At 46.8% G+C, this 27,759-nt stretch overlaps 1 protein-coding gene across 2 annotated transcripts; it reads right to left on the minus strand.

The window, feature by feature from the left end:
• Positions 1–953: 953 nt before the first annotated feature.
• On the minus strand, positions 954–26,603 carry ARPC2 (actin related protein 2/3 complex subunit 2). Of its 2 annotated transcripts, XM_075609689.1 has the most exons (11): positions 26,414–26,603; positions 23,580–23,614; positions 20,724–20,836; positions 18,302–18,347; positions 16,898–17,084; positions 16,121–16,214; positions 15,646–15,772; positions 14,884–14,984; positions 14,039–14,139; positions 5,694–5,809; positions 954–1,322 (listed from the first exon to the last, which is right to left on the minus strand). In XM_075609689.1, the coding sequence occupies exons 1-11, from the start codon at positions 26,485–26,487 to the stop codon at positions 1,219–1,221; spliced, it is 1,098 nt and encodes a 365-aa protein (XP_075465804.1). In that variant the 5' UTR covers positions 26,488–26,603; the 3' UTR covers positions 954–1,218. The 2 variants fall into 2 exon arrangements, with proteins under 2 accessions (XP_075465804.1, XP_075465805.1); XM_075609690.1 differs by lacking the exon at positions 5,694–5,809 and having other exon boundaries at positions 26,414–26,602.
• Positions 26,604–27,759: the final 1,156 nt, after the last annotated feature.

Consider the following 27,759-nt stretch of genomic DNA (forward strand, 5'->3'; position numbering starts at 1 on the left):
TTGAAATCTCTTGCATTGCTAAATCTAATGTGCATCAACTAACGAATCAGATAGCATTAGAAGGTATTTATGGGTATGACCAAACTCCCCTAACCATAGTCCGGATGAAGCCAACAAGCGAAACGCGTAGTGTGAGAATTATACGCTGCCTGCGCTGTGATTGGTGCCCAGAGAGCTGGACGTGACACCACAGACCCTATTCCCAGCCACAGCGGGTGAGCGAGCGGCGGTGATATGGCAGTAACTCTGAGTAGAGTGTAAACCTCTAAACAAATGCTTTTAAACTTTGTTTCATATTGTGCGTGCACAATCCAATGTGCTTTACTTTTAATTACATATAAATATTTTGCAGCCGTCTGCACTAGATCATGCTCTTTCCTTTGTGATACACATCCTTCTGCTGATTACAAGATCTACTGCAACTCAAACACAAAAAACACCTGGCTGCAATTTTAACCTGTTGCTAACAGAAGGATTTTCTTTACAACCAATTTGGGTTATTTTATCAACTTGGTGGGTTAATGCGTTATACCTGTGGGTGTTCTCACTATATAATCACCATCGCTTTACATTTTGGGTACTGCCAATAACGGCAACCTATGACCGTAATCCCTAAACCTAATCTTAGGTCCCTCGTGGGACCTCTACATCTCATCATAACCCTAATCATAATATTCCTAACCACTAAAAAGACTAAACCTGGCAGCGACATGGGCAGTCGAAATAACAGCCATGGCAAATTGTCCCATTGCTCCCCGTACCACACGCCCACTGCACTCGGAAAGAAGTGCTTGAAACAAGACAATTGCCCACGTTCCTCGGGTCACTGAAGGGGTTAAGCGCTTTGTTTCGCGAGAGCATCCTTACGCAAATGTATGTGTATACAAGCTCACCGAATCCAGTTCGGGCATGTTTAATATATACTACAAATAATAAATAAACAGTCCAAGACACAGGATATAAAGATTTATTCGTTATCGACAATTCCCCAAACATTACTGTCACTTTTTTAACTCAGACCCGGAAGTACGTCTTGTCCGGACTTTCTCCGAGAAGAAAGCACAGGAGCAGATCAGGGCAGGGGAGCGACACATGGGGGGGGAAAGTGGAATATGATGCAGACTTATTATTTTTTTTTGTTGTTATTTTTCAGTCTTGGCAAAGCACAGCTTTATATATTTATTTTTTGGGACTAAAATTGTACCCCAGAAAGGTGAATCAAATGGGAACTTCCGAAGTTTTGATGCCAGGAGGGGGAAAGGTGCCACACGGTGACACGTCACTCGTCAGACTTGGATCAGCGAGATGAAAACGTCTTGCCCCTAGAAAGAACGAAGTGATGATGTCAAGATTTATGCATCTCTTTTTCCTCCCCATCCAAGACTTTAGTGACAATACGTTTATTACCGCTTTGGGTCGTACTCTTTAGAGATTTTGAGCCCCCATGCTCACCCAACTCCTGCAGTGCCTTACTGCCTCTTCTGCTGCATGTGAAGTTTGTACAACTTACACAAACCTGATATTCAGGGGTTTTGTAGGGAAGATAACGGAAAGTCTGTCTGTTGTGTACACACTTAACGTTTTAAGGGCCGCTTCTCATGGCATGATGTAACGGGAAGCCTGGCTGTAACAATGAAGCCCGGGGAGAGACAGACACACACACACACACACACGCGCGTCAAGGAAAAAATTCACTAATCCAGCACAAGTTATAACTGAATTACTGGCCTGCACAGTCCCCACATAACTCACAGAACCTAGCCCCTTCCTAAAACCCACAAAGACACACCCACCATCCCCGAGTACCCCTACAAAAATCCAGAGCCCCTCCCACAATCCAACCAGACCCCCTTACCCTCCTATAACCCAAACAGACCTCCACTCACCCTCCTTTAACCCACAGACCCCAACCCCACTCCCTAAAAGCCCACAGCCCCCCCCCCGCCCTGCAATAACCCACACAGAGTCCACCTCAAAAATGATATACCACTGTCCTTACCCGTCAATGAGGCATGATAGATAATGTAGCTGTCTCTTGGCTTGGGGGTGGGAGGAGGAAGGGGGAAGGGGGGGGGGGAAGCGCAGAGACTGGCACATTTATATAAACTGCAAGGTGTGTGCAAGCAGAGTGACTCATCGCCGGAGCTATGACACTGGCGCAACAGTGCCGTGCGCTTAAAAACACCAAACTGCAGCGGCAGGTGCAAGGCATTGTGGGTCACTACTGTCGAGGCTCCGGCGGTAAGAGCAACGCTGTCTGCACACGCCCCACACTTTGGCGCTTTAAAGAGAGTCATCCAATCACAACTTGGTAGTTAGTCATTTAAACCTAGAAGGCAGCTACATTTCTACCCTTGCCTGCCCTTCCTTTCCACTCGTAATGGGCGAGGGGACGAGTGGATTTTACCAGCCCTGCATGTACGTACAGACCAAACATCTGTTTCTCAAGCTCGGGCCCCATTTATAAGGGAGCATCCTACAAGCCCAGTCCCCACTCTCACAGACCCACTGCCTCGTCAAACACCCCGCAGTGGTGAGCCACGGGTACTGCAGGTCAGGGGTGGCCAACTCCAGCCCTCAAGGGCCACCAACAAGTCGGGTTCTCTACTTTTACATACAGCACACACCCTACACTTTTACATATACAGCACACACCCTACACTTTTACATATACAGCACACACCCTACACTTTTACATATACAACACACACCCTACACTTTTACATACAGCACACACCCTACACTTTTACATACAGCACACACCCTACACTTTTACATACAGCACACACCCTACACTTTTACATACAGCACACACCCTACACTTTTACATATACAGCACACACCCTACACTTTTACATACAGCACACACCCTACACTTTTACATACAGCACACACCCTACACTTTTACATATACAGCACACACCCTACACTTTTACATATACAGCACACATCCTACACTTTTACATATACAGCACACACCCTACACTTTTACATATACAGCACACACCCTACACTTTTACATATACAGCACACACCCTACACTTTTACATATACAGCACACAACCTACACTTTTACATACAGCTCACACCATACACTTTTACATATACAGCACACACCCTACACTTTTACATATACAGCACACACCCTACACTTTTACATACAGCTCACACCATACACTTTTACATACAGCACACACCCTACACTTTTACATACAGCTCACACCATACACTTTTACATATACAGCACACACCATACACTTTTACATATACAGCACACACCCTACACTTTTACATATACAGCACACACCCTACACTTTTACATATACAGCACACACCCTACACTTTTACATATACAGCACACACCCTACACTTTTACATATACAGCACACACCCTACACTTTTACATATACAGCACACACCCTACACTTTTACATATACAGCACACCCTACACTTTTACATACAGCACACACCCTACACTTTTATTCCTACCACACACCCTACACTTTTACATACAGCACATACCCTACACTTTTACATATACAGCACACACCCTACACTTTTACATATACAGCACACAACCTACACTTTTACATACAGCTCACACCATACACTTTTACATATACAGCACACACCCTACACTTTTACATATACAGCACACACCCTACACTTTTACATACAGCTCACACCATACACTTTTACATACAGCACACACCCTACACTTTTACATACAGCTCACACCATACACTTTTACATATACAGCACACACCATACACTTTTACATATACAGCACACACCCTACACTTTTACATATACAGCACACACCCTACACTTTTACATATACAGCACACACCCTACACTTTTACTCCTACCACACACCCTACACTTTTACATATACAGCACACACCCTACACTTTTACATATACAGCACACACCCTACACTTTTACTCCTACCACACACCCTACACTTTTACATATACAGCACACACCCTACACTTTTACTCCTATTACACACCCTACACTTTTACATATACAGCACACAACCTACACTTTTACATACAGCTCACACCATACACTTTTACATATACAGCACACACCCTACACTTTTACATATACAGCACACACCCTACACTTTTACATACAGCTCACACCATACACTTTTACATACAGCACACACCCTACACTTTTACATACAGCTCACACCATACACTTTTACATACAGCACACACCCTACACTTTTACATACAGCTCACACCATACACTTTTACATATACAGCACACACCATACACTTTTACATATACAGCACACACCCTACACTTTTACATATACAGCACACACCCTACACTTTTACATATACAGCACACACCCTACACTTTTACTCCTACCACACACCCTACACTTTTACATATACAGCACACACCCTACACTTTTACTCCTATTACACACCCTACACTTTTACATATACAGCACACAACCTACACTTTTACATACAGCTCACACCATACACTTTTACATATACAGCACACACCCTACACTTTTACATATACAGCACACACCCTACACTTTTACATACAGCTCACACCATACACTTTTACATACAGCACACACCCTACACTTTTACATACAGCTCACACCATACACTTTTACATATACAGCACACACCATACACTTTTACATATACAGCACACACCCTACACTTTTACATATACAGCACACACCCTACACTTTTACATATACAGCACACACCCTACACTTTTACTCCTACCACACACCCTACACTTTTACATATACAGCACACACCCTACACTTTTACTCCTATTACACACCCTACACTTTTACATATACAGCACACACCCTACACTTTTACATTAACAGCACACACCCTACACTTTTACTCCTACCACACACCCTACACTTTTACATATACAGCACACACAGGGATAGATCTTCAGAAGTCCGTTAATGACTCAACGAGATGTTAGCTGAAATTAACGTCTCGTTAAGTGCTAACGGGGATCTTCAAAGCTCAGTAACGATGTGTTAAGTGCCGCTTTCTGCCGCCACGAGCCCGTGCGTTATTATAATGGACACTTGTGGTAATGATATGCAGAGAGGCGTTCCCTGTAACTACGCCACATCCTCAGCGCCTCAGTGTAGTTACCGCCGGGATTTAATGTAACGTTAGGTGCCGTTACTCTCACCCAGGCCCTGAAACACGTCTGTTACACGGGCAGCATACGTGTAAGACAGCAGTTAGGTCCGGTTTAACCATCGTACTGTTACTTACAGGGCTCTTTTCCTCTCCCGTCTTCTCTTTTTTTTTTAAAGCTTTAATTAAACACCTATTCAGGGTCTGCATGGGAGTAACGCCCCCTGTGGGTAACGCAGGTTAAGCACCATGTTATTTGAAGCCAACACAAGGCAGCACTAACTTCACATGGGGCTAATCCTATGCTAATGAGATCACCAACGGATGTTTTTACATTTAGCTTTGTGGCTACCCATTACCTATGGACTGTAGGTAACATCACGTTAGTGGCCAAGATGTAATGGACTTCTGAGGATCTACCCACAGCCGGGCAAGACTGTCCCTTTACACTGTCTGTAATCTGGGGAGGGGTACCATGTTTGGGCCGGTACATTAATCTTCCCTGAGACCATTAACGGGCAGGGTGAATGGGCCCTTCCTTGTACCTATCTTTGCCTCTCGTCTCCTGTTCTTATTTACGCTGCCTGCCTTTGCTTTGCACTGTGCTGCTAACAGCCGGACGCTGTCTCGACGTTCGAAGAATCGCCTGGAGACAAAAAGACTGCGGGGAGGAGGGAGGACGGGGGAGAAGAGGGGGGGAGAGGAGACGAGGGGAAGAGGGGAAACGAGGGGAAGAAGGGAGACGAGGGGAAGAGGGGAGACGAGGGGAGACGAGAGGAAGAGGGGAGGAAGAGGGGAGGAAGAGGGGAGACGAGGGGAAGAGGGGAAGAGGGGAGACGAGGGGAAGAGGGGAGACGAGGGGAAGAGGGGAGACGAGGGGAAGAGGGGAAGGGGGGAGGGCAGAGGAAGGCGGAGGGGGGAGAGGAGGAGTGAGGAGGTGGAAGGAGTGGGGAGGAGAGGGGAAGAGGGGAGACGAGGGGAAGAGGGGAGAGGAGGGAGACGAGGGCGGAGGGGAGAGGAGGGAGACGAGGGCGGGGGGGAGAGGAGGGAGACGAGGGCGGAGGGGAGAGGAGGGCGAAGAGGGCGGAGGGGAGAGGAGGGCGAAGAGGGGAGGGGGGCGGAGGGGGGAGAGGAGGAGTGAGGAGGTGGAAGGAGTGGAGAGGAGAGGAAATTAAAGCAAAGGTGGAATATATAAAACATGGTAACGTCATACAGGGTGGTACGTGAGTACAGTACCTTTCTGACACCTGCACATGTAGAAATGTTTACAGCAAAACCAGGTATTTGTAAGTGACACGCAATACAGATACATCACTGTCAGCTCCATCTTGTGTATTTTGCACATCAATAAACCACAGGGGCTTTAAGACAGTGGTGCTGAACTCCAGTCCTCAAGACCCCTCCCCCCACCACATCAACAGGTCAGGTTTAAAAGGATATCCCAGCTTCAGCACAGGTGGCTCAATCGGAGCCTTGAGGACTGGAGTGGAGCCTCCTTGCCCTGCAGCGGTAAAGTCTCTGCAAAGTGTCGCTGCCTTGAGAGACGTTCCCTTGAAACAAGGCGCCAGGCACGTGAAACGCGTCAGGGCATATTGTGTTACATTACAAACTCTTTAATGGGGAGGGAGATTTCCCACCAGCGCGACACGGGAATAGCCGTGTACGTCACCGCCTGTATACGCAACATTCAGAAGAGAGCCAGAAACGCATTGCGGGGCCTCAGTAACTTAGTGGGTTTAACTCAGGGCCGGATTACCCAATAAGCAGACTAAGCCCGTCCCTACGGCACCAGCAAACCGGGCACCACAAAGAATTAGATTTAAAAAAAAAAAAAAAAAAAAATGATAATTTTTTTTTTTTTTAAACAAGTCACAATGGGAAAAAACGAAACTTTGTTGGATTTTCTTACACCCCACCATATACTCTTCCCCCATTTTTCTGTTCTCTTCTATAGCTTATCCCCACCTAAACCAGAGGGTGTACTCTAACAGACGGAATACTATTTGTATTTCCAAATGTAGAGATTGCACGACGTATGTTTATAATGATGATTACTAAGTGCTCCGCAGAACGCCCCTATTCTCACCGGAAACGAATAAAGGACACCCGGAGAACAGTGCGCCCGGATCCCCTTTCCCTTCTGTGCATGGAAGTGTGATGCTCCGTCAAGTCGAACTTAAAGATTTTGCAATCAAAAAAAAAATCTAGAAAGAAGCTATTTTCATTCCAGCAGTTTTATGTCATTTCGAAAAATACCATTTTATTTACGGTTTAGTATGGTTTTTATTTTAAATTAGTAACTGAAGGAACACAGGGCACAAACGGATTTTGAAGTAATTAAACTAATTTATTAAGCCAAAAGAAATGAGTTTAATTACTTCAGAAGGCGTTTGTGCCCTGTGTTCCTTCCGTTACTACCTGCGTTGGATTGATTACAGGCCCTCGCTCACGCACGGCAGCACCGGTAATTGTATCATTTGTATCCCTGGTTACACTATTCTTATTTGGTGTGCAGCATTTACCTTACATGCATTTTATTTTAAGTTGCACACGGGGGGCACCGTAATCTTTTCAGTGCTTAGGACCGCTAAAGGTCTAATCCGGCCCTGGTCTCACTGCGGTGATGTTGGTAAGGGGGAGGCAGGAGTGGGGGAGGGGGAAGGGAAACCGGGTGACTATTCATACGGTTTTCAGATCATCTTCCACTAACACAAAAGACTGGCAGCAAATAAAGTCACATTTTCACAGACTGTATAGTGAGTGTGTGTGAGTGAGAGAGTGTGTGTGAGTGAGAGTGAGAGAGTATGTGTGTGTGAGAGAGTGTATGTGTGTGTGAGAGTGTGTATATGTGTGTGTGTGAGAGTGTGTATATGTGTGTGTGTGAGAGTGTGTATATGTGTGTGTGAGAGTGTGTATATGTGTGTGTGAGAGTGTGTATATGTGTGTATGTGTGTGTGAGAGTGTGTATGTGTGTGTGAGAGTGCGTATGTGTGTGTGAGAGTGTGTATGTGTCTGTGAGAGTGTGTATGTGTGTGTGTGAGAGTGTGTATGTGTGTGTGAGAGTGTGTATGTGTGTGTGAGAGTGTGTGTGTGTGTGTGTGTGTGTGTGTGAGAGAGTGTGTGTGTGTGTGTGTGAGAGTATGTGTGTGTGAGAGTGTGTATGTGTGTGTGAGAGTGTGTATGTGTGTGTGAGAGTGTGTATGTATGTGTGAGAGTGTGTATGTATGTGTGAGAGTGTGTATGTGTGTGTGAGAGTGTGTATGTGTGTGTGAGAGTGTGTATGTGTGTGTGAGAGTGTGTATGTGTGTGTGAGAGTGTGTATGTGTGTGTGAGAGTGTGTATGTGTGTGTGAGAGTGTGTATGTGTGTGTGAGAGTGTGTATGTGTGTGAATGTGTGCGTGAGAGTGTGTATGTGTGCGTGAGAGTGTGTATGTGTGTGTGAGAGTGTGTATGTGTGTGAGAGTGTGTATGTGTGTGTGAGAGTGTGTATGTGTGTGTGAGAGTGTGTATGTGTGTGTGAGAGTGTGTGTGAGAGTGTGTATGTGTGTGTGAGTGTGTATATGTGTGTGTGAGAATGTGTATGTGTGTGTGAGAGTGTGTATGTGTGTGTGAGAGTGTGTATGTGTGTGTGAGAGTGTGTATGTGTGTGTGAGTGTGTATGTGTGTGAGAGTGTGTATGTGTGTGTGAGTGTGTATGTGTGTGTGTGAGAGTGTGTGTGTGTGTGTGTGTGTGTCAGAGAGTGAGAGAGAGAGAGAGCATTTTATTTGAACACAAAAACGGTATTAACAATGAATAAAAATGAGGCGTTTGAGTTTGGTGTTTGTCGGTACACTTCTGTGTAGTTTTCATATTACCCATGTGTTGCCTTTGTCTCCTACCTACGGCTGGGCTGCTCCCAACAGGTGGAACTTAATAGGAAATTATTTTAACCGGAAGTGCAAGATGATGAATTACTGGTCTTTTTTGATTCAAACCTAAAACCTATACATGAACCACCACAACCAACGCTCGGCTCCTGCGTTCTTACCCATAACCACCCACTTTCACCTCTGCTGCTCTCTCGCTGTGAGCCTTTTCCCCTCACCTTACCTGTGGAACGCCCTCAACCTCAGCATACGCCAAGCACCCTCTCTCCCCACCTTAAGCTCAGCGCTCCAATAGCCTAGACCAGGGTTACCCAACTCCTGTCATCAAGCCCCCCAACATGTCAGGTTTTCAGAATATTCCTGCTTCATCACAGCTGGCTCAATCAGTCCCTGCTTCAGCACAGGTGGCTCAATCAGAGGCTCAGTCAAAGCTGGGATATCCTGAAAACATGACCCGGTGTCTCTAAGGCTCCCATCATTCCACTTAGATTGTAAGCTCTCCGGGGCAGGGATTTCCTTTCCTATTGTCTGATCTTGTTGGCTGCACTGGAGATAAAAGTATAAAGAAAATGTTTGTGGGAATATGCTATAAACCACCAAATATCTGTGGGATTGAGGAAGCTAAAATACATTTGCAAATGGAGAAAGCATCAAAACTGGGTCATGTTTGCATAATGGGGGATTTTAATTATCCAGACATAGACTGGGGCAATGAGATTAGCGTTACAACAAAAGGAAACAGTTTTTTGGGGGTGCTTATAGACAATTATATGACCCAAATTATTGAGCAAGCAACCAGGAGAGGGGCAGTTCTGGATTTGGTCATATCAAACAATGTAGAAGTAATAACAAATATTCAAGTCCTGGAACATTTGGGTAACAGTGATCATAACATGGTCTCATTTGAAATAAATTATCAAAAAAACAGATTACTTGGGTTCAAAAAAGACCTTCAACTTTAGAAAGGCAGATTTTAATAAACTGAGGTCTAATCTAGTAGTAATACAATGGGATGATGTTTTTGCAGGGAAAAATGTAGAAGATAAATGGGCAGTCTTTAAAACATTGTTAGAAAAGCACTCTTATCAGTGTATACCCTTGGGTAATAAGTATAAAAGAAATAAGTCAAAACCAATGTGGCTAAATAAACAGGTAGGGAGGAAATGGACAAGAAGAGGAAGGCGTTTAGATTCTTTAATTCAGAAGGGACAGAGACATCGTATCAGAATTATAAGGAATGTAACAATAATTGCAAAAGGGCAATCAAATTAGCAAAAATGGATAATGAAAAAAGGATTGCAATAGAAAGTAAGGTCAACCCTAAAAAGTTCTGTAAGTACCTTAATAACAAAAAAATGAGAAAAGAAAATATAGGAACCTTTCAGTGTGAGATGGGTAGGCAGATTATTGGAGATAAGGAAAAAGCTGAAGTATTAAACAAATTCTTTGCCTCTGTGTTTACCAGGGAAGAATCAAGTTCAATAGTAGTGCCGCAGGAGGAAGCCACAACCTCCATATTAATGAACAATTGGTTAACTGAGGAAGAAGTTCATAAGCGACTTGAAAAAATTAAAGTAAATAAGGCACCTGGCCCCGATGGCATACATCCAAGAGTTCTCAAGGAGTTAAGCTCAGTAATAGCAAAACCATTATATTTAATATTCAAGGACTCATTTCCACAGGCTCAGTACCACAAGATTGGCGGAAAGCAGATGTGGTGCCTATATTTAAAAAGGGAGCTAGATCACAACCGGGAAATTACAGACCTGTAAGCCTGACTTCAATAGTAGGGAAACTACTTGAAGGTTTAATATGGGATAATATTCAGGAATACCTAATGGAAAACAAAATTATTAGTAATAGTCAGCATGGATTTATGAAGGATAGATCTTGCCAAACTAACCTTATTTGTTTCTTTGAGGAGGTAAGTAGGAATTTAGACCAGGGTAATGCAGTTGATGTGGTCTACTTAGATTTTGCAAAGGCTTTTGATACGGTTCCACACAAGAGGTTGGTGTACAAAATAAAGAAAATTGGACTCAGTAATATTATATGCACCTGGATTGAAAACTGGTTAAAGGACAGACAACAGAGGGTTGTCATAAATGGAACTTTTTCAGGTTGGGCTAAAGTCGTGAGTGGAGTACCTCAGGGATCAGTACTGGGACCCCTGCTTTTTTTGTTTATTAATGACCTTGAGGTTGGGATTTAGAGCAAAGTCTCCATCTTTGCTGATGATACTAAATTGTGTAAGGTAATAGAATCAGAGCAGGATGTAATTTCTCTTCAGAAGGACTTGGAGAGACTGGAAACGTGGGCAGGTAAATGGCAGATGAGGTTTAATACAGATAAATGTAAGGTTATGCATTTGGGATGCAAGAATAAAAAGGCGACTTATAAATTAAATGGAGATATATTGGGGGAATCCTTGATGGAGAAGGATTTTAGGAGTGCTTGTAGACAGCAGGCTTAGCAATAGAGCCCAATGTCATGCAGTAGCTGCAAAGGCAAACAAGATCTTATCTTGCATCAAACGGGCAATGGAGGGAAGGGAAGTAAACATAATTATGCCCCTTTACAAAGCATTAGTAAGACCTCACCTTGAATATGGAGTACAATTTTGGGCACCAATCCTAAGAAAAGACATTATGGAACTAGAGAGAGTGCAGAGAAGAGCCACCAAATTAATAAAGGGGATGGACATTCTAACTTATGAGGAGAGACTAGCTAAATTAGATTTATTTACATTAGAAAAAAGGCGTCTAAAAGGGGATATGATAACTATATACAAATATATTCAGGGACAATACAAGGAGCTTTCAAAAGAACTATTCATCCCACGGGCAGTACAAAGGACTAAAGGCCATCCCTTAAGGTTGGAGGAAAGGAAATTTCACCAGCAATAAAGGAAAGGGTTCTTTACAGTAAGGGCAGTTAAAATGTGGGATTCATTACCCATGGAGACTGTGATGGCAGATACAATAGATTTGTTCAAAAAAAGGTTGGACATCTTTTTAGATGGGAAAGGTATACAGGGATATACCAAATAAGTATACATGGGAAGGATGTTGATCCAGGGATTAATCCGATTGCCAATTCTTGGAGTCAGGAAGGAATTAATTTTTCCCCTTAATGGGGTTTTTTGTTTGCCTTCCTCTGGATCAATAAGCAAGTATAGATATAGGATAAATTATCTGTTGTCTAAATTTAGCATAGGTTGAACTTGATGGACCTACGTCTTTTTTTCAACCTCATCTACTATGTAACTATGTAACTTCTTGTACTACAATTCCCTGTACTGTATTGTCGCTTGTAAAGTGCCAAGTACAGCTGTAGGCGCTGTACAAATAAAGATATACATACAACTATGTGCCTTTGCTAATAAGACCAGTGTAATGTCAACACCGGAAGAATTCAGGTAGACCTGGACAATATCCACAACAAGTAACTCTTTCAAAGATATGGTGGATGCAGAGGCAGCAAACCAGGTGGACATAGAGTCTCATCAGCTGTGAATATTCAGTTCCTTAGTCATTTTTTTTTAGATGTTAGGGACCTGTAACGATTTGTGGGGGGTGGGGAGACGAGGAGAGGGGTGTGTGTTGCTAGGATGTCCTGCACACAAAGAATTAGTGAACCTGGATTGCTCTGTAATTCTGGAAATAAAATTCAATGTATGAATATGCGGTAGGAAAGCAGAAACGGTCATTTCATGCCTCCGATCCGACTTGGCCATGGTTTCTCCGTCTTTTTGTAACATGTACATCGTTTCTGCGTTTGCACAAATAAGGAAAGAGTTTTATTTGTTTCCCCTCCTGACGAGCCTGGTGTCTTTGCTCTGGGAGCATGTGCTCTGAGACTTTCGTTACACAGCCCCAGGCATCTATTTAGGCTTCAGCCTGCAGATTGCTCATCAAGCTTTGGGGACAGACACCCGGATATCCTGAAGGGTAGCAGCTGCCGCCAGGTGCACCGCACCCTCTTAATTGTCAACGATTTGTATTGTGGTTAATTTGCGCTCTGTATTCACCCAGACGATCATTACAACTACAAGTGGAAAGTTATGCTCAGCAAGGGAAGGGATTGGTTGCAACTCCTGTCTTAAACCCCCCACCAGGCCAGTCCTGGTCTATCCGTGTCATTTAGATATCTTGGGTGGGAATAGCTCATAGTCCCCATTTTATTTAGACAGCATAAGTTCTAAAGCCTCAAATATATCGCTCAGCAGTTAACCTACATGATGTTGACATCCAGCACTCAATGTGTTAACAGAAATGTACAGTGCAGTAGTGAGGTGAACGGCATAGAGCAGGGGTGATCAACTCCAGTTCTGATGGGCGACCAACAGGCCAGGCTTTCAAGATATCCATGCTTCCGCACTGGTGGCTCAAATTGAGCCACGTGTGCGGCAGCAGGGATATCCTGAAAACCTGACCTGTTGGTAGCCCTTGAGGACTGGCGTTGGCTACCCTTGGCATAGTGCCAGGTGACAAAAGACACCGTCTTGTGACAAACTCGCCAGGATTCACCAACGTCCCCTGCTAATGACTTGCAGTTAACACTGGAATAGGGTGCGATACCCCACATCAGACCTCAGTCAGCATGCCCCACTATTCCATTAACAGGGGTACGGCAAGAATAGGAATATATCAATACTGCAAGTCCAATTATCATTACAGAACTCATTAAGCGCTGCACTTATGCAATTCATCTTTTGCGCCCCACATCCCAAATATTACATGTTCCTCTGCCTCCCTGGATTCCCTTTGGCCCTGGACCTTCAGGTTTACCTGGTGTCTCATCACTTCGACAATTCTTTCCTGAAACGAAGCCTCACATAACATTTGAGCTTTGTAAAACCTGGACACAGGGGGGAGCGAGAAGCGTGACCCGTCACCGAGCCCGCGCGTCCCACCCCCGCGCCCCACCCCCGTGCCCGCGCCCCACCCCCGTGCCTGCACATCCCATCCCCGCATCTCTGAGCTCTCAGGGGCACGTGGAAGATTTGTCCCGTCATACTTACGATATAGTTTTCATCTCTTTCTTCTCAGCGTCCGGGCGAGCGCGGTTCAGGACCTTCAGGAAGTCTGACGTTTTCGCCCTCATGCGGGTGTGGATGTAAGCCTGGTGATATAACAGCAAGTATGTGAGAGCAGCAGCACACACACAGTTTGTGCGGAAGGGTCAAGCTTTTGTGTATCTACTTAATTAACCTGGTTCCTTTAACTCCGTGGTTCCCAACTCAAGTCCTGAAGGACTCTAACAGTCCAGGTTTTAGGGATAGACTCTCATTGGAACAGGTGGTTCAGTCATTTTGACCGAACCACCAGTGCTCAAGCAGAGATATCCCTAAAGCCTGGACTATTAGGGGTCCTTGAGGACTGGAGTCGGAAAACACCATGTCCAACTCAATATTTCGTTACCCCATGTTAATTCCAGGTGTACTGCAATCAGCGCAACATGCCAAAAGCTCGCTGGTGGTTTGGTTGTCCTTAAACCCCGACCTGCAGGAGAGTGGCAAGGGGGGGAGCGGCAAGGGGGGGAGCGGCAAGGGGGAGCGCGAGAAAAATAATTTTAGCTCTAAGAGAAATAAACACTACACCGCTTTTCCAATCACCTATGAAATTCGGCCCTCGTGAGGTTCAAAGTCTGTTGCAACCCACTAATCAACTTAACCGAACAAATACCATCAGTGTTTGACCTTCAGTGTTTCTATTCGTATACCAATATTCTTATCAACCCAATCATATCCCGGGCATCCTCAGGGCTGACAATTAGATGCGGCAGAGGTTGTATCTCCGTGTCCATCCCATATCCAGCGAGTCACCAAGTCCACGAGGCGTGTGTTTTGCAGAGCAGGGCACGTACCTTGGAGCACTTGATGTGATAGTGCAAGTAATCCCTGAACGTGTGAATCAGATTGATGGTGTTGTCCCGGGCATTGGCGTTGGTATGACGAGGGAAGAGAACTAAGGAGAAAGGAACATACAAGAGATCAGTCGCAGCCCAATCTCTGTGGGATTTCCCGAGAGCAGCAACAAACAGGGAGCAGCACATACACACCGGGCAAGCAAATAACATAGGTGTCTGGCAGAAGGTGCCCTGCATGTCCCAGAGACTAATAAGCAGAGAGACTGTTAAAGGGGCAATCCAAGCTGGCCACTTCCCCCGTTGGATTGAAGCAGGGGGTCTCTGGGACTGAACCCAGTTAGTTTCAGCTCTGGGGACTCCCTGCTTCTAGGAGATACTTACCGCCGTTGAGGGTGCCGGTAGCCACTGACTCGCTAGCTGGGGTTCACGGAATGGCCAATAGGAAGCCGTAATGTCATCAGGTGCGTCTTCCTATTGGCCAACGTGACAGGGGAGCTTTAAACTTGCAGGAGATACCGGCGGCTCCCTTCAGAGGCCAGCACCTCTAACAGCAGAGGGTCTCCGGAGCTGAAATTAATGGGGTTCAGCTCCGGGGACCCCCTGCTTCAATCCTACGATGGGCCGTTTGGATTGCTCCTTTCAGCAGGGGGAAAAATGAGCCAATGAAGGGCCAGCATTACACATCTCAGAAGAGGGAGAGAGGACATCTGAAGTCCTTCACTCATGACAGTGCCTGCAGCCATCTGTGTGCGCTCATACCAAAGGTGATATATCCAATGTTGTCCCCCACTGCTGCATCCGTGTCTTTCAGCTCCAGGGGGGGCTCTCGGTGGCTGAAGAGCACCTGGGGGGCTGTGTGACTGGCACGACGACCCTCCTTAAACTCCTATGCAGAGATGGAAGCATCGCTCAGTGAGACCACAAAGTCCTTCTAACATTAACCCATGCACTGCCACCTTGGTATGCAGGACATATCTCTGCCACCCTTCCAAAAACAGGAGAGACTATTATACAGGGGCGGACAACTCCAGTCGTTAAGGGCCACAAACACGTCAGGTTTTCAGGATATCCCTGCTTCGGCACAGGTGGCCCAATCAGTATGGAGCCACCTGTGCTGAAGCAGGGATATCCTGAAAACCTGACCTGTTGGTGGCCCTTGACGACGGGAGTAGGCCACCCCTGGACTATTAGGTGCCTTTTATACGCTGACTGTACACAAGCAGTTGCCGCTTACCTGCATAAACACCTTTCCTAACACCACGTCGTCGTCATCTTTAAACACGGTGCTGAACACAACGGTCACACGGTCCTTCTTAGCCTCCACATACCTGCGGAAAGCACGGACAGGTAAGTGGCTCCTCAGCACCGAAATCTGAGCAGGTTCCCATTTGAAAGAAACATTGATAAAAGTGCCGGTTCTCGAACTAACCTTGCTTGGCTTATATAGTACCAGGTGGCAAGCCGCGCCTATGCTCACACCGCGCTATGCTGATGCCGCGCTAGGTTCACGCCGCGCTATGCTCATGCCGTTTCTTATTCACGCCGCGCTATGCCCAGCCATTTCTTATTCACATAGTTAATCACGTTAGCCGGGAGCAGAGAGCAGGCTGGTATCTTTTGCATTTGTAGGGTGAATAGGGGAAAAGCTTTTGTACTCCAGATCCCCCACATTAATTCTTGGATGCTTAAAACTCTCGCCCCTAATTATCAGTTTATAACCCTGTCAATGGGAACCAGATATCGCCTGCCAGTGGGCCAGCCAAAATGTAATTAATACATGTTCCCCTTTTTACTGATCCACTGTAATATCGATGTGGTACCCCCTTCTGTACCCCATACCAAAAAACAAAATAAATACATTTTTGAAGAAAAAAAAAAAAACTGTATAAACAAAAAAACTGTATAAACTATTAATCCTATAAAGGCTTTTTAATTTATTTCCTTATTATTTTATTATCCCCGTACATGTGATGGTAAAAAGGCAGCAAGGAATAAGGCAGGGCAGGCTCACATGGTCTCATCCTCCCGGTAATGGATCACGGCCGTCTTCTCCCCGTCCCGCCCCTCTTCCTGGAACTTGAAGTACTTCTCGAAGACGGAGGCGAAGCAATTGCGCTTGAGCATGCCAGCCTGGTGTACGATGGAATCTTTTTTCTCTGGGAGGGCGTCCAGGTCGTACAGCAAAGACACATTGTTACCTGCAGAGAAGGGGGTCTTTTAAAATGACCAATAGTACATGCCAGAGCAGTGCTAATGGCCCGACTGACTCATGCCATCCCAATATCTGTCAATGTATTATGTATGAACACAATAAACCCCCGCCCCTTAGAACTCACAATCTAATTGGCCATACAGTGCACGTGTCGCACGAGGTGACACGGTACGGTCACACGAGGTGACACGGTACGGTCACACGAGGTGACACGAGGTGACACGGTACGGTCACACGAGGTGACACGGTACGGTCACACGAGGTGACACGGTACGGTCACACGAGGTGACACGGTACGGTCACACGAGGTGACACGGTACGGTCACACGAGGTGACACGGTACGGTCACACGAGGTGACACGGTACGGTCACACGAGGTGACACGGTACGGTCACACGAGGTGACACGGTACGGTCACACGAGGTGACACGGTACGGTCACACGAGGTGACACGGTACGGTCACACGAGGTGACACGGTACGGTCACACGAGGTGACACGGTACGGTCACACGAGGTGACATGGTACGGTCACACGAGGTGACACGGTACGGTCACACGAGGTGACACGGTACGGTCACACGAGGTGACACGGTACGGTCACACGAGGTGACACGGTAAGGTCACACGAGGTGACACGGTAAGGTCACACGAGGTGACACGGTAAGGTCACACGAGGTGACACGGTACGGTCACACGAGGTGACACGGTACGGTCACACGAGGTGATACGGTACGGTCACACGAGGTGACACGGTACGGTCACACGAGGTGACACGGTACGGTCACACGAGGTGACACGGTACGGTCACACGAGGTGACACGGCTTCAGGAGCACCGGTGGAGCAGCTACATATTCTCCCGTTACCGGGTACACAAGAGCAGAGTTTCTAATGTTAAAGACTCAGATTTCATGGGTACAAGAGAACAAGAAAGCGTCCGTTCACTACGCACATAGTAACATATATTGCACTACGGTACAGCACTACTCACTTCTGACTTCTGACTGATGCTATTACTAAGTTGACCATGTCACTCTCTCTCTCTGTGCCAAGGGGAAAAACCCCAAAACACAATGTGATCTCTTCAGGGCCCGGCTAGTCCGACCTCGCACACGATCGTCGGAGAAACAGTTCCCTAACAATGCACGGAGCCATTAGGACAAGACGCACAGAAATGTCATGGGGGAGAGAATAGGGGTTTTACCTGCTTCAGGGGGCACCAAGAAATTGCCATACACATTCTTCAGGACCTGCAAAAGGGAAGAACAGTAAAATCAGGACGTGAGGAGAAAGAAACTACTTTTTTTCTTTTCCTTTTAAATTACGACGACGTTGTCCGGATTTACTGATGCAGCCGAGACGAACGCACAAGGGGAATTCTCCGTAATCTGAGCTGGGCACAGCAGCAAACCTGCCTTCCTGTGGCATGTCTGGTAAACATCACTAAGTAACACTCAGATAGCGCAGCGAGAGCGTCATCCCTTGTTCTCGCGAGTCACGATTAAAACTAAAGGAGTTTTATCAAAATCAAATCGTGCACGTGCCCGATAATTATTATTGCACCGAGTGCACGCAGGGCTCCACATAGAATTCTGCCGGCCCAATTAGCCCCTGCCCCACAGAGCTTACAATCTAACAGTTATTGCCTGAGGCACAGGGTGATAAAGTGACTTGCCCAAGGTCACAAGGAGCAGACACCGGGAATTGAACCTTTATTGCTGGAGCACCCTTTGATATTATCCAAGATTCCCCACATTAGGACTTCTCTTCCTTACAAGGCATTTTGTGGGGATGCTATAACCTCCCTGGTGCATATGGCTACCTAAGATATGTGCTTAGTGGTATAAAACAGCAGGAACCACACCCTGAAGGTCATAATCCAATAGTCAGCACCCACTAGTGTGGTGTATGGTTGTTGATTTAGGGCAGGGATGCGCACACCTTTTTGCCCTGCGCCCCCCTGCTTGCTCTCACCCCCCCTTACCTAGTCTGAAGCGTCAAATGATGCCGCGGGGTCATGTGACGTCACCCCGCGACATGCCATGTTGCCCAAGCCGACTGAGTCACGGTAAGTGAAGTTACAGAGGCCCCGCGCTCCCCATCCCCTGGCATTTAATTTAAATGCCTTGGCGAAGAGGGCGGGGCCTCTGTATCCAACGCGCCCCCCCAAAAAAAATCTCGCGGCCCCAGTTTGCGCAGATGAACTAACAAGACACACTGGCCCCTGCTAGACCAGCTACAAGCTTATATACGAAAATTACACAGACTGCAGATAATAATGCAGTGAATGTGGGCAAGAGCCACCCCCACAGGTCTAGGAGATGTAATGGAGGCATGGTGGATCATTGTTATTCAGCAGTCTGCTGCCGTAAAACACCTGGACTCCAAAGGGCTATAAGGCTGCAGAGAGTAGGCCAGTGCAGCGTGCTCATGCAGAGCAGAAGCAGTTAATGTATTGCAGGCCTGCCCCGTGCAGTGACTCAGGAAGTGAGACACACTTCCTGCTCTCCGACCGCAGCAGCGCTGCTGCGTGTGCACATAGGACTAGAGGAGACTCTTTGTCTTCTCCATAAAAGGCGCTCTCCCTCACGCTGAGCACAGAGGGAGCATCGAATCTACTCCACGCAACATGTCCTGAGCCAACAGGGTAACATGTATGTGGCAGAAGAGACTGGTGGTTTGATATGTTGAGTTTATGGCAGGGGTGTCAAACTCAGTCCTCAAGGGCTACCAACAGGCCAGGGTTTATGGATATCCCTGCTTTTGCACATGTGGCTTAATCAGTGGCGCAGCAGAGACATCCATAAAACCTTGCCTGTTGGTAGCCCTTGAGGACTGAGTTTGACACCCCCGGTTTATGGCAAAAGTGAGTCTACACGCAATCAATGTACAGCAACAATTAATTCCCCACAATAAACAGTGAAGGAGTGCCACGAGAAAAACCACGGTTAGAAATAATATATATATTTTTTTTTTCCCACATAGTATTACAGGTATTTTAATTACACAAATTCTTAACAACTACAGCCGCGATTCCTATAAAACGCATATGTATTTCCTTTTATCGAACTCGGAAAATGGCAAGTTAACCCCTTCCCTGCCAGTGAGATCATGTAATGAAGGGGTTAATGTAGGGGGCACATTTAGGTTGTTTTATGACAGCGAGTGTAAATTCCCTCTAAGCCGAGGACATGAGATGGATAACAAGATGCCACATACAAGATAAACTCATTTAACTTTTTCTCTGCTGGAAAACCATGTTATAATTGGCCCAGAATAAAATACCAATAACATTCCCCTATTTAAAACAGCAGAGCATGGTGACATCTCTTTCCCCCCCTGTAGGTTTGAAGCAGCTCCAGCAGGGCTAGTTGGGGTTATCAAAATGGCGGCTTTAAATGTCTCGCTTGCCAATAGGAAGCTGCAAAGTCATCACTTGTGGCTTCCTATTGGCCTGTGTGACAGGGACATTTAAACCTGCAGAGGGATTCCGTCAGGTATCTCAGGAAGCAGGGGGTCCCCCGGAGCTGAAATTAACACGGTTCAGAGCCAGAGACCCCCATGTTAGTTTTGGGAGCATATGCTCCTTTAAGTCACATAACATCGGGGGGGGGGGATTCACTCACATCATCAGTGCCGTGTTCCTGAAGTTCCTTGTAGAACTTTAAGGAGATACTGATCATCACTTTAGCTTTGTCTCCATTGGGATTGGAGATATGATACAGGACCCCATCGAAGTCTGGAAGAGAAGAAGGTAAGAGTAACAACATGGAAGGGACAGACGTACTGTATCTTCTCTTTGATGCAGCCGAGGCACTTTGGGATTACAAATACTGACCGTGGTGCACCCCCAAATCTCAATATGTGACTGTGCAAAAAATAATTGCACATGTAACCTGTCAATGGGGGCACGTCCAAAGACGAACAAGAGCTGTCAAACTTAGGCCCAGATACACAAGAGGGGGCCAAGCGTCGGCCTGCTTTTACGCCCACTTATATGAATAGGAGCTTATCTGCGCCAAAACTTAGCACACTTTGTGGATCTGGGCCTTAGGCTACGCTACGGCCACAGCGAGTGCGCGTCGGAGCACATGGTGGAACGCGTGCCCGTCACCCGAGCAATCTAAAGTGCTCGCGACGAGGGGGCGTGGCCATGACGTCATGCGGTTGGTTCGCCCGCATTGGCTAAGCCGCTGCCGTGGCCATCGCGCCAAGACACATTTCTTGTCTTTAGAAAACGCAGTAGCGCTTGATTAGGCGCGCGCGGACTATGGCCGGCCCCATAGAGGGCCATCTCTTGTTCGTGCCGCGCACTCCGTCGTGATCACTGCGGACGAGGCCTTGGGCGTGATGACCAGGTGACTAAAGAACATTTGTCAAAATGACCCGGATTTATTCACATTATCAGGGAACAACAAACTGCTACCATGAATAAATCATAAAAATAATCACTGCCCTGGGACCCCGCGAACTTTCCAATCTTTACATACACACGCATGCAATATTGCCCGCCACCCCATCCACGGGCCACTGTTTTACTTCCTCGGAAGGGACATAAAAAGGAAGCACATCCAGGAGTTGAATATTAGAAGATAAAAAAATAAATAACATTTTATAAGTTTCCCTGTGCCTCATTTTTCCCAAGTTTCTTTCGATGTGGAGAAACCGACCATTTTTATGGCGAGAGTGACCTCAGACGCCTTTACTTTCGCATTCATCAACCGAAGTTCATAAACCTTGTGGCTTGACAATTGCGGAGTGCCAAGTACATTTTACACTGCCCGCGTTTTGGCGCTCCGATAATGTTATCAATAGGACTGCTCACTCAGCCCCCAAAGTTACTCAGAGACCGACTCCGGAATTAAGGGACCAGCTCCAGGCAACATAGGAATCCATTTCAATCCATCTACTTCATGGGACTGTCTGCGCTCATGTATACACTCAACAATAAAACAATCTTTCCAAGTAGAAAAAGACCCCGTGCTACATCCAAGATGACCAATTATATAGTTAAATATCTGTTTTTCTTCTCATTTAGTTCAATTATTTGGCCCCAGCATTCTACGCCTGTAACCATGTCACAGTAAACCCTTCCCAGCAGATCCTCACACTGCCTGTAAATGTTCCCTTCTGTAAACCATTACAGGCAGTGTGAGGACCTGCAGAAGGGCCATATCGTGACATGGTTACAGGCAGTGTGAGGACCTGCAGAAGGGCCATATCGTGACATGGTTACAGGCAGTGTGAGGACCTGGAGAAGGGCCATATCGTGACATGGTTACAGGCAGTGTGAGGACCTGGAGAAGGGCCATATCGTGACATGGTTACAGGCAGTGTGAGGACCTGCAGAAGGGCCATATCGTGACATGGTTACAGGCAGTGTGAGGACCTGGAGAAGGGCCATATCGTGACATGGTTACAGGCAGTGTGAGGACCTGGAGAAGGGCTATATCGTGACATGGTTACAGGCATATAACGCTTCGGCCTAAGAATTTAACCAAATGACCCTATGAGAAGAAAAACAGATAGGTATTTAACAATATACAGGTGGCTCAATCAGAGGCTCAGTAAAAGACTGAGCCACCTGTGCTGAAGCAGATATCCTGAAAACCTGACCTGTTGGGGAGGGGGGCTTGAGGACTGGAGTTGAGCCCCCCTGCGTTAGGTCCAATCCCAGTAGCACTGCTTTTGACACAAATGTGTGGTAGGTTTGGGCCCTGAGCTTGCAGGGATAGTGTGTGCTTGTAAATCTTTCAAAGTAGCCCAACATTCAACGGAAAAAAATAAAAGCAAAAGCACAATTCATAAAGACCAACAGTGTGTCCCTAATACGGGTTTTTTTTTTAGTCTGGAGTGACTTTTAATGGGAGCCCAGAGTAACAGGTGGGACTTCCAGCAAGTGGGAAAAGAAAATGCTGGACCGAGTGACAATAAGCGTGTTACGCAGAGCATAAACCAACTAGAATATTCACCTAAATAAAATAATCCTTATTCTTTTAAAATGGGGGATTTTGGGAGATCCAATCTCCTAAACCTTGATCATCTATTTGTGCAGCAAATTTATAATGAAGGTCTGGGAACAGCTGCCCTAATGTATTCTCACCAATCCGGGTGAGCTCTCTTACGAGCTGTTCTGTATCGCCGGGAAACAAGCAATGAAGACAAATACAATAAGCACAGCTACTTAGCAAGAACTTGTTTGACGGGGGCTACCAGAAACATTAGATGTTAACTACATTTGCTTCCCATATGACTCAGGAGGGAAAAATGTAATATGTTGATCATATGGGTTCACCTCTCTGTTTAACAGTTAATAAGTAAGAATTAGTTAGACGTTAAATAAATATACAGAGGAGCTCTGCAGATGAAATGCTCAACGCCCTGTGGTCAGGGCAGACTTAATGAGCCATGTTTTAATGCTGCCCCGTTTAAAAAGTTCTAACATCTATCATCACAAAACAGACATGTACAGCAAGTATTACCTGCGAAGGTCACTTCCACTGCCTCCGGTTTGTTACTAAGAGACAGAAATAAATCCGTTAGCATTGCAATGTAAGTAACATAGGAAAACCAAGCCACAGGTTCTTTGTATACGGGTTCTGAGTTGGGGGTGGGGGGGGTGAAAGTCATACCAAATGATAAGGAATTTTGTTTCTAACAATATGACAAGGGGGTTGGGGAAGCCCAGTGTAGTGCTAGTGCGCAGAGAAGCCGCGCAAGATAAAAGGAGATGTTCCCATCGCTGCACTGGTCATCAGTACGGAATTAAAAAAGCAATGTGCCCAATAGTCTCCAGCAGGGGTGGCCGACTCCAGTCTTCAAGGGCCAACAGGACAGGTATTGGACATCTCCCTTGAGCCACTGATTGAGCCACCTGTGCTGAAGCCGGGATATCCCCAATGCCTGACCTGTTGGTGGCCCTTGAGGACTGGAGTTGGCGACGCCTGCTCGCAGTGATGAGAAACACATCGGCGTTACCGCTGGAATTCAATAGGGCTTTCTGTGCAGTAACGCTGCATCTGCGCGATCGCACGTTATAGAATAAGCTCTAAACTATAACCAGCGCATCAAACATACAAGTACATATTGGGAAACGCGAGTCTCCCCGACAGAGCTTGCAATCTAACAGGATAATTCTATGTAGTCCCGTGCAGTCGTTCCCCCTTTCAGCTGGGGATTTTCTTACCTGAAAACGGCTGCATGGGACTATAAAGAATAAAGCCCCAGTGGTGTTTTGGGAGCCATGGACTGGGCCGGGAGTACGTGCGACAGGATTGCAACGTTGTTTACATATTATTAGACCTGACGGGAAGGAGTCACGTGAAACAAATTGAATTGTATGAACAGTCGTACCGGCAGTCTGATTAACACGTTTTGTACATTCACATAGTCAATCACACGCACGCTATCTCCAGGTTAGTGAGAGCTTGTTCCAGCATGCACCGCTGCATATAAGGAATCCTTACATCACAGTGCCTGCCTGTACTAGTGCTAGAATGTAACATGGATGAGGAAGCAACGCCTCTGCCTTCCCCTTGTACAGTGGATTGAGGCATCGGTGTCCCCGTCCCCCCTCCAAAATACCATGCATTTTCTACCTTTAACGGAGTAGGTCATGACACTTTTTGGAGGCGTATAAGCTCCAATTAGCAGATGCCAGAGAGTTGCAAGAATAAATTAAAAAAAGGAGAGGATAGCGAAACGCAGCGGTGTCATACAACGGCTTCAAAACAGACTGACAAAATGGCACAGCACATGCTGCTGCTGCTACGTGTGCACACACCATGCCAAACCTGGGAAGGGAGCGTGTTATGGGGGCTATGTACTAAGGCAAAGGTGGCCAACTCTAGTCCAACAAACTGGTCAGCTTTTAAAGATATCCCAGGACCTGTGCTGAAGCAGGGATATCCTTAAAACTTGACCAGTTGGTGGCCCTTGAGGACTGGAGTGGGCCGCCCCTGCACTAATGTAATGTTGGAGCAAAACTGATAATTGGCGTCATTTTCATCTTGCGTCGCTATGCAACAATGTATCAATCACATGCAGTTTTTCTCCATATGCGTCACTTGTTATTTGCAGAGTCAAAATGAGGCGTGAGGGAGGAATGACATGAAATCTTCAGCGTGTCACTTTCTCGCTTCAATCTGCAGCAACAAATCGGCCACGTTTAGGGAGGTGTAACTTCCTGGCGTCTAATAATCCGCACTGAACGTATAAAACCTGTGTGACAGGACCATGCTCCAAAACATAGTGCACAGCGTTACAACACCTTTCCTCTGTCCCACCACTGCCCGGGGACACAGCCCCCACTGCCCGGGGACACAGCCCCCACTGCCCGGGGACACAGCCCCCACTGCCCGGGGACACAGCCTCCCCTCTGTGCTCATCTGCTTGTACACAATAGCACCATAAAGATGTGGAAAGGTGCAGCAACGCGAATTGGAGATGCAATAAAATGAACACACACAGCCGTGTCTATCATATTGTAACACTGGTTTCATGGTTTAAAACATTTATTATTTTTTGTTTCAAATGCAAGACCTGAAATGATAAGGCATTAGAGAAATGAGACACCCCTCCCTCTGTCCCCCTCTCTCTCCCCCACCCCTCTCTCCCCCAGCCCTTTGCCCCACCCCTCTCTCCCCCAGCCCTTTGCCCCCACCCCTCTCTCCCCCAGCCCCCACCCCTCTCTCCCCCAGCCCCCACCCCTCTCTCCCCCAGCCCTTTGCCCCCACCCTCCTCTCTCCCCCCTCCCTGTCTCTTCCCCTCTCCTCCCCTAACCTCCCTCTCCCCCCTCTCCTCCCCCTAACCTCCCTCTCCCCCCCTAACCTCCCTCTCTCTTCCCCTGCCCTCTCCCCCAGGCCTACCCCATCCCTCATCCTCCAGCCCTCTGTCCCCCTATCTATTCTCTTGCCCTATCCCCCAGGCCTACCCCCCCTCTCTCGCTCTTTTCTCCCACAGCACTCTGTCCCCCTCTCTCCCCCACCCCTGTCCCTCTCTCTCCCCCATCCCTCTGATCCCGTCTCTCTTCCACTGCCCTCTGTCCCCTCTCTCTCTCCCCCAGGCCTACCCTCTCTCTCTTTTCTCCCCCAGCCCTCTGTCCCCCTCTCTTCCTCTGCCCTCTCCTCTCTCTCTCTTCTCCCCCAGCCCTCTGTCCCCCTCTCTTCCTCTGCCCTCTCTATTTTCTCCCCCAGCCCTCTGTCCCCCTCTCTTACTCTGCCCTCTCCTCTCTCTCTTTTCTCCCCCAGCCCTCTGTCCCCCTCTGCCCTCTCCTCTCTCACTTTTCTCCCCCAGCCCTCTGTCCCCCCGCACTCACCCAGCCGCTGCATTCTCTAACTTGAGGTTGAGGGTCTCCTCGATGATACGGTTGTTCACCTCCAGCAGGATCATGGCGGCTCCTGGCAGGGGGGGATCTGTATCTCGGTATTAGTGTGTGACAGGCCCGCCGCTCCCTGCCCAACCTCAGCAACAGAACCACTTCCCTCTTCCCGTACGGCAAGATGGCGACCCCCAGCTGCACTTCCTCCGTACGGCAAGATGGCCGCGCCCTGCTACACACACATACCCAGGTCTAGTCTATTCCTTCCTCTCCCCGTCCTCGCTATCGATGTATACACGTTCCCTCAACCAGTTTACCGAAAGATGAAGAATCGTGTATATGTTCTTCGTTTGCATTATGTGCAACTATAACCATGTTATAATATGCCCAGTGAATGTAACGTTCACCCGATAAAGCTGTTTCCCCTCGTTATTATAATGTTGTTCTTAGTACAGAGCTCGTAAACCCTTTATTTGGAGTCTTTTGCCTGGAAGAGTTCCCCAAAAATAGGCCGCATTTGCTTATCTTCCGCCGTACAGCAACATGGCCGTCATCCTGTGGGTTCCCCTTATTCCGTACAACCTCAGCCCCTTCCAGGACCCTGCTCTCCATGACAACGAGGCTGTCCTGGCAGGTAAGTAACCAAGAGAAGCCTTGTAAAGGCAAGAAGGTGAACCACCAACATGGGTGCACTCAAACAACCATCTAAGAGTTTAGTAGCCAAAATACATAGCACAAACTACAATGGTATCCTATTAATTGTATTATTCACTGTCTGTTTTTCACAAATGTAAGGCCAGTGTTTTCAACAGCTGCATGCTCCCTACACGGAGAAGCGCTGAGAATATATATCTATATCTATCTATAGATATATCTATATCTATCTATAGATATATCTATATCTATATCAACCATAATACTGAGTTAAGTTATGGTGAGTAAAAAAAGTGACAAAAACCCTCCACAGCAAAGCAAATATGCAAATGTAAATACAACTGTATGCTCATCTGTATGTCTTAGGCAGGTCTGCAACCCCGCCTTTCCCCATTATCACCCAGCACACAGCACTTCCACTGCAGCAAGGGATTCTGGGAAATCACATCCAAATGAGAACACAGTGCCACTTTTTGCTTCAAAAACCATTTTTAACATGGTTCCTATAGGCTTAAGCTTGCTGCATGGTCACAGCTTTGAGCACAGCCAGGGTTAAGGTGCATACCCAGAAAACCCACCCACAGACAGCTGTTTCGACCTTAATGGGTCTCATCAGTGTGGGGTTGATTAACTGGGTATGCAAAGAAGCTAAAGGATAGGCCTATCCTCGGGGGGGGCGCGGCAGTCTG

Source organism: Ascaphus truei, chromosome 7 (assembly GCF_040206685.1).
Source record: "Ascaphus truei isolate aAscTru1 chromosome 7, aAscTru1.hap1, whole genome shotgun sequence".
NCBI classification, from domain to species: Eukaryota; Metazoa; Chordata; class Amphibia; order Anura; family Ascaphidae; genus Ascaphus; species Ascaphus truei.